Below are 12,793 nucleotides of genomic sequence, written 5' to 3'. Positions count from 1 at the left end.
AACCCCGTCTCTACTAAAAAATACAAAAAAACTAGCCGGGCGAGGTGGCGGGCGCCTGTAGTCCCAGCTACTCGGGAGGCTGAGGCAGGAGAATGGCATGAACCCGGGAGGCGGAGCTTGCAGTGAGCCAAGATCACGCCACTGCACTCCAGCCTGGGCGGCAGAGCAAGACTCTGTCTCAAAAAAAAAAAAAAAAAAAAAAATCAAGAAACTGTACCTTATTTCATGTATTATCAGTGTATCTATAGATAGCCCTGGGTTTTCGGTTTTTTTTTTTTTTTAGTCTCTCTGGAGTGCAGAGGCACAATCTTGGCTCACTGCAACCTCCGCCTCCTAGGTTCAAGATATTCTCGTGCCTCAGCCTCTCAAAGATCAGGGGTTACAGGTATGCACCACCACGCCTGGCCAATTTTTGTATTTTTAGTAGAGACAGGGTTTCGCCATGTTGGCCAGGCTGGTCTCGAACTCCTGAGCTCAGGTGATCCGCCCACCTCGGCCCACTGTGATTCCATTTTGACATGAGGAATTGAGTAACTTTAGACGTGTGATTTTTTTTTTTTTTTTTGAGACAGAGTCTCGCTTAGTCGCCCAGGCTGGAGTGCAGTGGCGCGATCTCGGCTCACTGCAAGCTCCGCCTCCCGGGTTCACGCCATTCTCCTGCCTCAGCCTCCCGAGTAGCTGGGACTACAGGCGCCCGCCGCTTCACCCGGCTAATTTTTTGCATTTTTAGTAGAGACCGGGTTTCACCATGTTAGCCAGGATGGTCTCTATCTCCTGACCTCGTGATCCGCCCGCCTCGGCCTCCCAAAGTGCTGGGATTACAGGCGTGAGCCACCGCGCCCGGCCAGACGTGTGATTTTTAAGAAAATTTAGCAGACTGGGCCGGGTGCGGTGGCTCATGCCTGTAATCCCAGCACTTTGGGAGGCCGAGGTGGGCGGATCACGAGGTCAGGAGATCGAGACCATCTTGGCTAACATGGTGAAACCCCGTCTCTACTAAAAATACAAAAAATTGCCGGGCGCGGTGGCTCAAGCCTGTAATCCCAGCACTTTGGGAGGCCAAGGCGGGTGGATCACGAGGTCAGGAGATCGAGACTATCCTGGCTAACATGGTGAAACCCCGTCTCTACTAAAAATACAAAAAACTAGCCGGGCGTGGTGGCGGGCGCCTGTAGTCTCAGCTACTTGGGAGGCTGAGGCGGGAGAATGGCATGAACCCGGGAGGCGGAGCTTGCAGTGAGCCGAGATCACGCCACTGCACTCCAGCCTGGGAGCACAGCGAGACTCTGTCTCAAAAAAAAAAAAAAAAAAATACAAAATTAGCTGGGCCTGGTGGCACATGCCTATAATCCCAGCTACTAGGGAGGCTGAGGCAGGACAATTGCTTGAACCTGGGAGGCGGAGGTTGCGGTGAGCNAAAAAAAAAAAAAAAAAAAAATACAAAAAATTAGCCGGGCGTGGTGGCGGGCACCTGTAGTCCCAGCTACTCCTGAGGCAGGAGATTGGCGTGAACCTGGGAGGTAGAGCTTGCAGTGAGCCGAGATCGCGCCACTGCACTCCAGCCTCGGCGAGAGAGCGAGACTCTGTCTCAAAAAAAAAAAAAAAAAAAAAAAAAAAATTAGCAGACTGCAAACAGTAACAGCATGGAAATGTTTAGAAGTATGACAATCATTATATTGATCAGTTTTAATGTTTTATATCCATCAGGGTTTTTATATACTTGCCTTGTTTTATCTGCCAAGTAATTCAAGTAGTGTAGGTAGAAAGAAAATCAACATATTGAATTTGTAAAGGTCACTTATAATAAAAAATTTTAATTAAGTTTTTTTTTCTTTTTTTTTTCTGAGACAGAGTCGTGCTCTGTTGCCCAGGCTGGAGTGCAGTGGCCGGATCTCAGCTCACTGTAAGCTCCGCCTCCTGGGTTTACGCCATTCTCCTGCCTCAGCCTCCCAAGTAGCTGGGACTACAGGCGCCCGCCACCTCGCCCAGCTAGTTTTTTGTATTTTTTAGTAGAGACGGGGTTTCACCGTGTTAGCCAGGATGGTCTCGATCTCCTGACCTCGTGATCCGCCCGTCTCGGCCTCCCAAAGTGCTGGGTTTTTTGTATTTCTTAGTAGAGACGGGGTTTCACCGGGTTAGCCAGGATAGTCTCGATCTCCTGACCTCGTGATCCGCCCATCTCGGCCTCCCAAAGTGCTGGGATTACAGGCTTGAGCCACCGCGCCCGGCCTTAAATTTTAAACATCCCCAAGAGCCTTGTTAGAAGTTACTACAACTAGGTTGGGCACAGTGGCTCACGCCTTTAATCTCAGCACTTTGGGAGGTCGAGGTGGGCGGATCACTGGAGCCCAGGAGTTCAAGATCAGCCTGGCCAACATGGCAAAACCCCGTCTCTACTAAAAATACAAAAATTAGCCGGCTGTGGTGGCACATGCCTGTAATCCCAGCTACTGAGGAGGCTGAGGCAGGAGAGCCACTTGAAGCTTGAACCAAGGCTGCAGCGACTCACTGCAGAGGTTGCAGGGAGCCGAGATGGTGCCCCTGCACTCCAGCCTGGGTGACAGACCAAGACTCTACCTCGAAAAAAATACGTAAATGAGTAAAATAAAAGCTAACATGAAAACTAGGCTTTGTGCCTGAAAACCGACAGCCTCATCTGGCCTACCAGCTGCCCTCCAGCCACTAGAAGATTCACGGCCCCGGCCTGCAATGAGGGCCTTGCCCAGGATGGTGCCCATGGCAGCCAGGACCAGGTCTCTCCTATCACACCATGGCCTCTCGGGCCGTGTCCAGCGATTCCAGGCCAGCCCAGGCCCTTCCTTCACATGCCCAGAATGGCCACAGCCACAGGTAAAGAGGACTAGTGTTACACACGGGCAGGGAGCACTAAGCCACCCCTCCACCTCTTTTTTTTTATTTTTAAGCATTCTGCGCTTGACCGGGCGCGGTGGCTCATGCCTGTAATCCCAGCACTCTGGGAGGCCGAGGCGGGTGGATCACCTGAGGTCAGGAGTTCAAGACCAGCCTGACCAACATGGAGAAACCCCGTCTCTCCTAAAAATACAAAATTAGCCAGGCATGGTGGCGCATGCCTGTAATCCCAGCTACTCGGGAGGCTGAGGCAGGAGAATCACTTGAACCTGGGAGGCGGAGGTTGTGGTGAGCCGAGATCACGCCATTGCACTCCAGCCTGGGCAAAAAGAACGAAACTCCGTCTCAAACAACAACAACAAAAAAAGCATTCTGCGTATATTCGAGGAGTAACTCAGTAATCAACAGCCAATAAGCACTGTGCCCAGGGCTGCAGTGACCAGGCTCCTGGGATACTCAAGGCAGCAGCCCTGCCCTTCAGACTTGCGGCACCAGCTCAGCACATGCCGGGACAGTTGGCAGCAGATGCTCCCAGGAACTCCAAGGAGGTGAAGACCATCAGGGGAGAGCACTCAGGAAACTGTCACAAAACGTGGATTTAGGCTCAGACTCGTAAGAAAGGAGGGAAGGCAAGATGTTTGCGAATATGAGCAGAGGCATGGCCGTTCCCTGGCTGCTGAGAGCAGAGGGCAGGACCAAGCAGGGGCTGGGACCTGGAGGGGCCGGTGGAGCACACTGCAAGGCCCCTACACTCCCACAGGCCACAAGGAGGGCGAACTGATGATGAGACAAACGTGGTGGCGGCCTGCAGGACCCCCGAGGAGGCCCCTGCAGTGTGTGCGAAAGGATAGCCAGCGATTCCTGCACCAACAGCAGCGTGAGTGGAGCAGAGGCCTGGGTATGTGGCTAAGAACGAGGTGACAGGTGGGGGCACAAGCGGCTGTGGTCAAGGGCGAATCAAAGCTGGGATGACCAGGACCACATGCCACGGAGCAAAGGCCTTCACCAGGAGCCTGCCCTCTGTGCGGCTCCAGCCACAGCACTTCCAGGCCTCCTGGCTCTGGCTGTTCCGTAGTCCAAACCCCGACCCAGCTACTTTCCGCCCAAGAGAAGGCTCCAGATAGAGCAGCCTCACTGGTTCTTTCAACAAGGGAAAGATTTCCAGAATCCTCTCGCCATAATTTCACGCAGAAAAATTATTCAAATCAACAGGGAGAGCCCCTCGCAGGAGGCTAATGGGGAAGGAGGGACCTGCCTACAGCCAACGAGACAAAGCAGGGATATGGAGACAAGTGTCACAGGCTCCCGGGAAGCCAGGGCCACGCAGGGCCAGAGCAGGCGCTCAGCTGTGCCAGGGAGAGCAGCAGGTGCAGTGTAACTGGATGCGCACCCAAGGGGTAAGGAGGAGCAGGGTGAAAGGTGAGGGACCAAGGCAGCCAGGATGATGGACGCAGGCAGAGCCACTCCTCCCCCACAGAAAGGCCAGGACCAGGACACATGCCACCCTCTGGCTGGCCAGCCCCACAGCCTCCTGTCTGGCTGTTTTCTTTTTTGTCTTGATGTATTACCTGCATTTCTGTGAGTAGCCGCAGAATGTTTTTTGGGGAAAGATGGAGGTGTAAATGGGTGTAATAGGAAGGCCTGCAGGTGTCAATGGTCCGCAGGACTGAACCGCGCTGCTGAGGGTGGTGAGCTCAGCTCCAGGTGCTGGGACTCAGACTTCACAGAGGGAGGAGGTTCTGCGTCCCTCCTGCCCCTGGCCCACCTCGCACGCAGCAGGGCACGTGTGCCAGTCCCAAGCGTCCCTTACCCCGCATCGCAGCCATCACAGAGCAAGAGCCTGTCCTCGCGGTCACTCCTGCCGCACACCTCACAGAAGGTGGGGTCCTCCTCCTCTTCCTCACTCGCTTTGGTGTTCTCCACTGGGATCTAGGACAGAACCAGCGGTCACACACCACATGGGACCCAGACTCCCCACGGTCAATTCCCATCACGATACACAGTTAATCCAGAATCGATCGATCGGCTTCAGATTCCTAAGTGGGCTCCACAGGCCCAGAGGGTCTCCCTCAACGTGCACACAAGAATTTTTATGTTTTCTACCATCTCAGGGTGGTGATCTAAGAGGAAAATATTCAACAGAGGCCGGGCGCGGTGGCTCAAGCCTGTAATCCTAGCACTTTGGGAGGCCGAGACGGGCGGATCACAAGGTCAGGAGATCGAGACCATCCTGGCTAACACGGTGAAACCCCGTCTCTACTAAAAAGTACAAAAAACTAGCCGGGCGAGGTGGCGAGTGCCTGTAGTCCCAGCTACTCGGGAGGCTGAGCCAGGAGAATGGCGTAAACCCGGGAGGCGGAGCTTGCAGTGAGCAGAGATCCGGCCACTGCACTCCAGCCTGGGTGACAGAGCGAGACTCCGTCTCCAAAAAAAAACAAAAAAAAAACAAAAAAAAAAAAGAAAATATTCAACAGAAAGCAAAGTATGATGCATGGAAAGGAGCGGGTAAGCCCTGTGGTCCCTAAGTGGAGTCATCAAGCAAGGCAAGGCAGCAGGTGCCGGACTGCCACGTAAGAGCAAGGTCTGCCTCTTAAAAAAAAAAAAAAAAAAAGCGAGGTGTGGTGGCTCACGCCTGTAATCCCAGCACTTCAGGAGGCCAAGGTGGGCAGATCACGAGGTCAGAAGATTGAGACCATCCTGGCTAACATGTGAAACCCCGTCTCTACTTTAAAAAAAAAAAAAATTAGCTGGGCGTGGTAGTGGCAGGCGCCTGTAGTCCCAGCTACTTGGGAGGCTGAGGCAGGAGAATGGCGTGAACCTGCAGTGAGCCAAGACTGTGCCACTGCACTCCAGCCTGGGCAACAGAGCAAGATTCGGTCTCCAAAAAAAAAAGCGGGGCACAGTGGCTCACGCCTGTAATCCCAGCACTTTGGGAGGCTGAGGCAGGAGGACGGCTTGAGCCTAGGAGTTCGAGTCCCACCTGGACAACACAGTGAGACCTCGTCTCCACTTAAACAAAAAAAAAATAGCCAGGTGTGGTGGTGAACGCCTGTGGACCCAGCTACTCAGGAGGCTGAGGCAGGAGAGGATGGCTTGAAACCAGGAAGCTGAGGCTGTAATAAGCTGTGATTGTGCCACTGCGCCCCAGCCTGGGTGAAAGAGCAAGACGGTGTCTCAAAAATAAAATAAAGAGCTCTGAGCAGACGGGCCAGAGAGCTGCTCCCCGATGTGATGGGTACAGGGCTGGGGTCGAAGGGACATCCCAGGAGCTGGCAACATCTCTGCCTCTCACCCCCAACCCGGACCCCAAACCCCCCAGACAGGGCACAACTCAAGCTCCAGGTTTCCTGCTCAGGGCCACAAGGGGCACTTGAGTTGACTGCTATGAAGCATTTAACCAACACCCATTGCAGGAGAGCAAGCCCACTTTGGAAAGCACGCTGTCCCACAGGGCAGGGGCGTGAGCACGCCTGGGGTCTCCACACTCACCTTCCTTAAGATTTTACCACCAAATTGAGCTCGAATACAAATGCTCTTAAAGAGAGTTCGATCAACTGGACAGGAATTGGCATTCTGTGAGAAATAGAAACGGGATGAGAATCTTACAAATCACTTTCACTTAGAGGTCAAACATTTTTTTTTTTTTGAGACGGAGTCTCGCTGTGTCGCCCAGGCTGGAGCGCGGTGGCGCGATCTCGGCTCACTGCAAGCTCCGCCCCCCGGGTTCACGCCATTCTCCCGCCTCAGCCTCCCAAGTAGCTGGGACTAAAGGCGCCCGCCACCGCGCCCGGCTAGTTTTTTGTATTTTTAGTAGAGACGGGGTTTCGCCATGTTAGCCAGGATAGTCTCGATCTCCTGACCTTGTGATCCACCCGCCTCGGCCTCCCAAAGTGCTGGGATTACAGGCTTGAGCCACCGCGCCCGGCCTCAAAAATTTCTTTTACATTAAAAATCAAGTATCTCCGTGCCTCCGTGTGCCAGGTCCTCCACTAAGCTGCTGGCAACATGGCAGTGAAGGGACCACAGCGAGCCTCGCCTCCCTGCAGAGCTGCCAGCCCTGATGGGGGGAGGGAAGAGCAGCTCCAGGAACGCGAAGCATCTGGTGACAATAAAGGGAGGACGGGGAGGCAGGGGGGCGGCATCGTGCACAGGCCCCTCTGCGGTGAGCCCTGTTCAAATCTTCTGCCAACTTTTCCAAAAGACTGTTGGACATTCACTAGTAAATTTTTAGAATTTCTTTTCATAGGCCGGGAGCAGGGGCTCACGCCTGTAATCCCAGCACTTTGGGAGGCTGAGGCAGGCGGATCACCTGAGGTCGGGAATTCGAGACCAGCCTCACCAACACGGAGAAACCCCATCTCTACGAAAAACACAAAATTAGCCAGGCGTAGTGGCGCATGCCTGTAACCCCAGCTACTCAGGAGGCTGAGTCAGGAGAATCGCTTGAACCCTGGAGACGGAGGTTGCAGTGAGCCAAGATGGCGCCGTTGCACTCCAGCCTGGGCAACAAGAGCCAAACTCCATCTCAAAAAGAATTTCTTTTCATAGTGTGGATAACACTCAGGTATGCGTGGCAAAAATTTTTTTGCCTTTATTAATAGTGTTCTGACCCACATAAAATCTTTAAATTAATTTTATACCATACATAAGAAAACACTGATTTTAACTGAATAATTCAATGGGCCCTGACAAATGCATGTCCTGCAGAGTCCCCACCCTGGTCTTCGGGCCCTTCCCTCTCCCACCTGGCTGTTTCTTCCTGTTGTCTCGGGGGTGGTCAGGTGCGTCTTCCCTGGGGTTTCTCAGGAGTGGAGTCACGGCATGGACTCCTGCTCACGGCATTCTGCCCTCCCTAGCACTGAAGAGACGCCACCACACAAACGGCTCATGTGTCCATTCCCCCATGGTGCACATCGACGGACGTGTCTTTGTGTGGGTGCACTTCTGTTTCTCTCGGGTAAACACCCATGAATACATGTGCCTTTGAGGTTGTGCGTGTGACATCCCCCCTCTGGAGTCTGGGGCGCCATCCTCCCCAGCAGCACCTCCCGTGGTGGGACTGGGGTTCCCAGAGGAGCCCTGCTGCTGAGCCCCGCACACTCACTGCCCGTGTGCAGACATTCTCTCAGGCTAGGCCCCGCATGCTCAGAGCCTGTTTGCAGACGTTGTCTCAGATTGTTTAGGAAATCCTTCCCTTTTCTTATCACAGAGCTGCCCGTGCTTTCCTTTCAAAGTTTCAGTTTTGCTTTCTAATTCAAAATCTTGAATCCATCCAGCATCGTGTGTGTGCTGTGAGCAGCCCCCACCTGATCGGTCCCCCAGGCACTGCCGGTCTCCCCAAGTATGTCCAGGTCTCTTTCAGGGCCCCTGCAAAACCCCTAGGACTGGTTTTCATTCCTGGACTGATTCCAGTTCAATCACTGTAGTTTTATAAACCATAATATCCAGTAGGCAATATCTCCCCTTTTCAAAGCTATCTTGGCAATTCTTGGTGCCTTCCTGTCCTCATGTGCTGATTTCACAACACATCAAGCGCTCTGAACTCCTGCTGGGACGGACCGAATCAGCATCTCTATGGAGTATTGAAAGGGAAGGGGCCTTGCTTCCTTCAATCACAGCCGTGTTGGAAAAGCTCTTTGAATGTCTTAAACATCTCCTTATGACTTATTTCTAAATACAATGTTTAATCTTTATTAACCTTGCATCCAGCAATCTTGCTAAGCAGTATTCTAACAGTTTATTTGTAAGATTTCTTCTTTTTTTTGAGACAGAGTCTCCCTCTGTTGCCCAGGCTGGAGTGCAGTGGTGCAATCTCAGCTCACTGCAACCTCCACCTCCCAGGTTCAAGCGATTCTCCTGCCTCAGCCTCTCGAGTAGCCGGGATTACAGGCATGTGGTACCACGCCCAGCTAATTTTTGTATTTTTAGTAGAGATGGGTTTCACCATGTTGGCCAGGATGGTCTCGATCTCTTGACCTCATGATCCAGCCACCTCAGCCTCCCAAAGTGCTGGGATTACATGCATGAGCCACTGTGCCCAGACTCATTTGTAAGATTTCTATACTGACAAACTTATTTGTAAATGCCCTCCCTCTCCTGCCCAATACTTATCTAATAAATGCCAGACAGAAAATACACAGCAAACACCATATCTTGTTCCTCAATTTAAATGAAAGCTTCACTTACCAAAAGAAAAATCTACAAAAAAATAAATGAAAAAAAGTGGCCGGGTGCAGGGGCTCACACCTGTAATTCCAACACTTTGGGAGGCTGAGGTGGGCGGATCACCTGAGGTCGGGAGTTCAAGACCAGCCTGACCAACATGGTGAAACCCTGTCTCTACTAAAAATACAAAATTACCCTGGCGTGGTAGCAGGTGCTTGTAGTCCGTGCTACTCGGAAGGCTGAGGCAGGAGAATCACTTGAACCCGGAAGGTGGAGGCTGCAGTGAGCCGAGATCGCACCACTGCACTCCAGCTTAGGCAACAAGAGCGAAACCTCCCCCCACAAAAAAAAGAAAAATCTGAGCCTAAATCTACTGTGGGCTGTGGACTCACCACAACAGAACAGGACTAGGAAGTACCAGAGCCAGACTTCGGGTGATGTCACAGCCTGCCCCCACCAGCAGCATTAGTCATGTCTGGGTCCTGCTTCAAACTAAGCATACGGGCAGTTTTCAGCTACTCGGGGAGACAGAACAGGAAGCCCCAGTCACTGGGAATCCTGGGTGAGGTCATGGTCCTGAGAAGAGTCGGGGACAGCACGGGCTGCCGGTGCACCCGCAGGGAGGGGAGGGAGTCGAGAGGTGGCAGTGTCAGAGCTGAGCCCTGAGTACAGAGGTCAGGGACTCATCAGTCATCCTCGGACTGCAAGTTCTACTTTTTTGACACTTTTCACAATCAAGTATTCAGAAAGGGCGGGGGGAGCTGATTGCTTCTAAAGGTTCATTTTGAAATATAAAATACACTGCATGTTTACAGTAAACTCTTCACCTGTTTTAAGGACAGTCCCTTTTGATGCCAGTTATTGTGACTGAGTGCTGTATCCTACCGGTGTTTTTTCTTTTTTTTTTTTTTGAGACGGAGTCTCGCTCTGTCGCCCGGGCTGGAGTGCAGTGGCCGGATCTCAGCTCACTGCAAACTCTGCCTCCCGGGTTTACACCATTCTCCTGCCTCAGCTTCCCGAGTAGCTGGGACTACAGGCGCCCGCCACCTTGCCCAGCTAGTTTTTTGTACTTTTTCAGTAGAGACGGGGTTTCACCGTGTTAGTCAGGATAGTCTCGATCTGACCTCGTGATCTGCCCGTCTCGGCCTCCCAAAGTGCTGGGATTACAGGCGTGAGCCACCGCGCCCGGCTACTACAGGTGTTTTCTGTATCAACTGAGAGAACCACCTGTCAAGGCAGCAAACCGCCCAAGCACCACAGCACACCTGCCTCTGGCTGGCAGGCCGAGATGGCCCCTAAGTCATCCAGGGTTTCTGCAGCTGGTCCCGAGAGATCCACAGCCGTCTTCTCTCCTGCCACTGACCGATACACCACAAACGCCTCACATGAGCTCACCCACACTCCCAAGAGCCATGATGCTCACAAAGCAAAGGCCAAGCCAGACTCAATCTTGTGGCTCCAGGGTCAGCCGCAGAGCAGAGCTAGAACCTCGCAAGAGGCTGACCACAGGCTGGGTCACCTATAAACAGGGAGGCTATCCTGAAGGGAGGAAGAACCCAACCAGAGGTGAACTCACCTTGGACCATTCGACAATGCAGTCCAGGCAGAAGTAATGGGCACAGTTCTCTGGCGTCCCCACGGCCTGGTCTCTGAATGTGTTGAGACAGATCGGGCAGCTCTCCGCATCATCATCAGAATTAAAAGAGCCGGCAGCTTCCAGTTTCCCCTGAGTACCCGCTACCTCCAGCAACGTCTCCCCATCGTCTTCAGAATCCTCGGAACCTGGAGAGAGAGGAAATGTTCCAACTGGTGCAAGCAGGACTGGCAGCGCGAACTGTGGCACTGGAGGCAAGTAGGCCAGGCTGCACTCCGGACACCAGGTCTGCAATGCAGAGCCCGCCTCCCCAGGGGCTCACATCCTGCCACTTATCTCTACGTGCACGCTTAGCACATCCACAACCCCAGGAGCCCTTCCCCACACCTAACCTGAAGCCTCGGGCGCCCTGCACCGAGGCGTGGGAAGTTGAGCGTCCTGAGTGCCAGATCAGCTCCTCTTAAGCTGAGCCTGGGGCTGGCAGACCTCGAGAGGCGCGGCAACCCTGGGGCCCAGCACAGGTCCCAGAGATCATCAGGTTCATTTCGGAGCCTCCAAGCAAGCCCCTCAGTGCAACAGCCCCCTGACAGCTGCCCCCGTTTCCAACGCCCCCTTCTCAAAGCCTGAGGACCATGAACCATCTGCCTGCAGACGGGATCTCCTTCTGAGGTCGGCCGTTCCTCTTCCCTGTGGGAGGCAGAGCACAGGCTCCTAACTGAGCCACTGACCACAACCATTCTGGTCAATTTGGAGTGGTTCTGAGGCTACACCCTGACCAGCAGCAGGAAAATGCTCTGAGTTCAACATGGCAGAGCCCACATGTGCACTGCTCTTTTCTTCCTACCAAACTCCACTGAAACAACGCTAAAGGAAACAGAACACAAGTTCACATGGGAAGAGGAGCAGACTCGGTATGGGTGGCAGGTTCCTCCTCAGCCCCGAGACTCTCCGGTTCCATACATATGGGCAGGACCCTGCCAGCACTGGGGCATCACTCCCAGGACCCTGCTGTTATCCGGCAAAGGGAAAGGCACACCCAGAACAGGAATTTCCACTGTTGAGGAGGCTGGGAGAAGTGAGAGCTGCGAGGGAGGCAGCAGAAGAGTTTTAAGTTTTCATCTTTCATGTTAAGAGTTGAAGAACTAGGCCAGGCGCAGTGGCTCACGCCTGTAATCCCAGCACTTTGGGAGGCCGAGGCGGGCAGATCACAAGGTCAGGAGATCGAGACCACGGTGAAACCCCGTCTCTACTAAAAATACAAAAAATTAGCCGGGCGAGGTGGCGGGCGCCTGTAGTCCCAGCTACCCGGGAGGCTGAGGCAGGAGAATGGCGGGAACCCGGGAGGCGGAGCTTGCAGTGAGCTGAGATCGCGCCACTGCACTCCAGCCTGGGTGACAGAGCGAGACTCTGTCTCAAAAAAAAAAAAAAAAAAAAAAAAGAGTTGAAGAACTACTGGCTGGGCGCGGTGGCTCACGCCTGTAATCCCAGCACTTTGGGAGACCGAGGCAGGCGGATCACGAGGTCAGGAGATCGAGACCATCCTGGCTGACACGGTGAAACGCCATCTCTACTAAAAATACAAAAAATTGCCGGGCGTGGTGGCTCAAGCCTGTAATCCCAGCACTTTGTGAGGCCAAGGAGGGTACATCGTGAGGTCAGGGGCTTGAGACCAGCCTGGCCAACATGGCAAGACCCATCTCTACAAAAAATACAAAAATAGCCGGATGTGGTGGTGTGCCTGTAATCCCAGCTACTCAGGAGGCTGAGGCAGGAGAATCGCCTGAACCTGGGGAGCGGAGGTTGCAGTGAGCCTAGACAGTGCCATTGCACTCCAACCTGGGTGACAAAGACTCCATCTCAAAAATAAACAAATAAATAATAAAAATACAAAAAATCAGGCCGGGCGCGGTGGCTCAAGCCTGTAATCCCAGCACTTTGGGAGGCCGAGGCGGGCGGATCACGAGGTCAGGAGATCGAGACCATCCTGGCTAACATGGTGAAACCCCGTCTCTACTAAAAATACAAAAAACTAGCCGGGCGTGGTGGCGGGCGCCTGTAGTCCCAGCTACTCGGAGGCTGAGGCAGGAGAATGGCCTGAACCTGGGAGGCGGAGCTTGCAGTGAGCCGAGATCGCGCCACTGCACTCCAGCCTGGGTGACACAG

General features: G+C 53.4%; 1 protein-coding gene across 1 annotated transcript in view; it reads right to left on the bottom strand.

Moving 5' to 3' along the window:
• The window catches only part of PHRF1 (PHD and ring finger domains 1), a 28,087-nt gene extending 16,913 nt beyond the window's left edge, over positions 1-11,174 (bottom strand). Inside the window, exons 1-4 of the mRNA XM_025358475.1 lie at positions 11,117-11,174; positions 10,613-10,818; positions 6,361-6,444; positions 4,682-4,800 (exon numbers count right to left, since the gene is read on the bottom strand). Of these exons, the coding sequence (XP_025214260.1) occupies positions 4,682-4,800; positions 6,361-6,444; positions 10,613-10,818; positions 11,117-11,174 (467 nt within the window). The remainder of the gene's footprint in view (positions 1-4,681; positions 4,801-6,360; positions 6,445-10,612; positions 10,819-11,116) is intronic.
• Between the last annotated feature and the right edge of the window lie 1,619 nt (positions 11,175-12,793).

Source organism: Theropithecus gelada, chromosome 14, assembly GCF_003255815.1.
Source record: "Theropithecus gelada isolate Dixy chromosome 14, Tgel_1.0, whole genome shotgun sequence".
NCBI classification, from domain to species: Eukaryota; Metazoa; Chordata; class Mammalia; order Primates; family Cercopithecidae; genus Theropithecus; species Theropithecus gelada.
The sequence above is the reverse complement of the archived record's forward strand: the minus strand, read 5'-3'. Positions and strand labels throughout refer to the sequence as shown.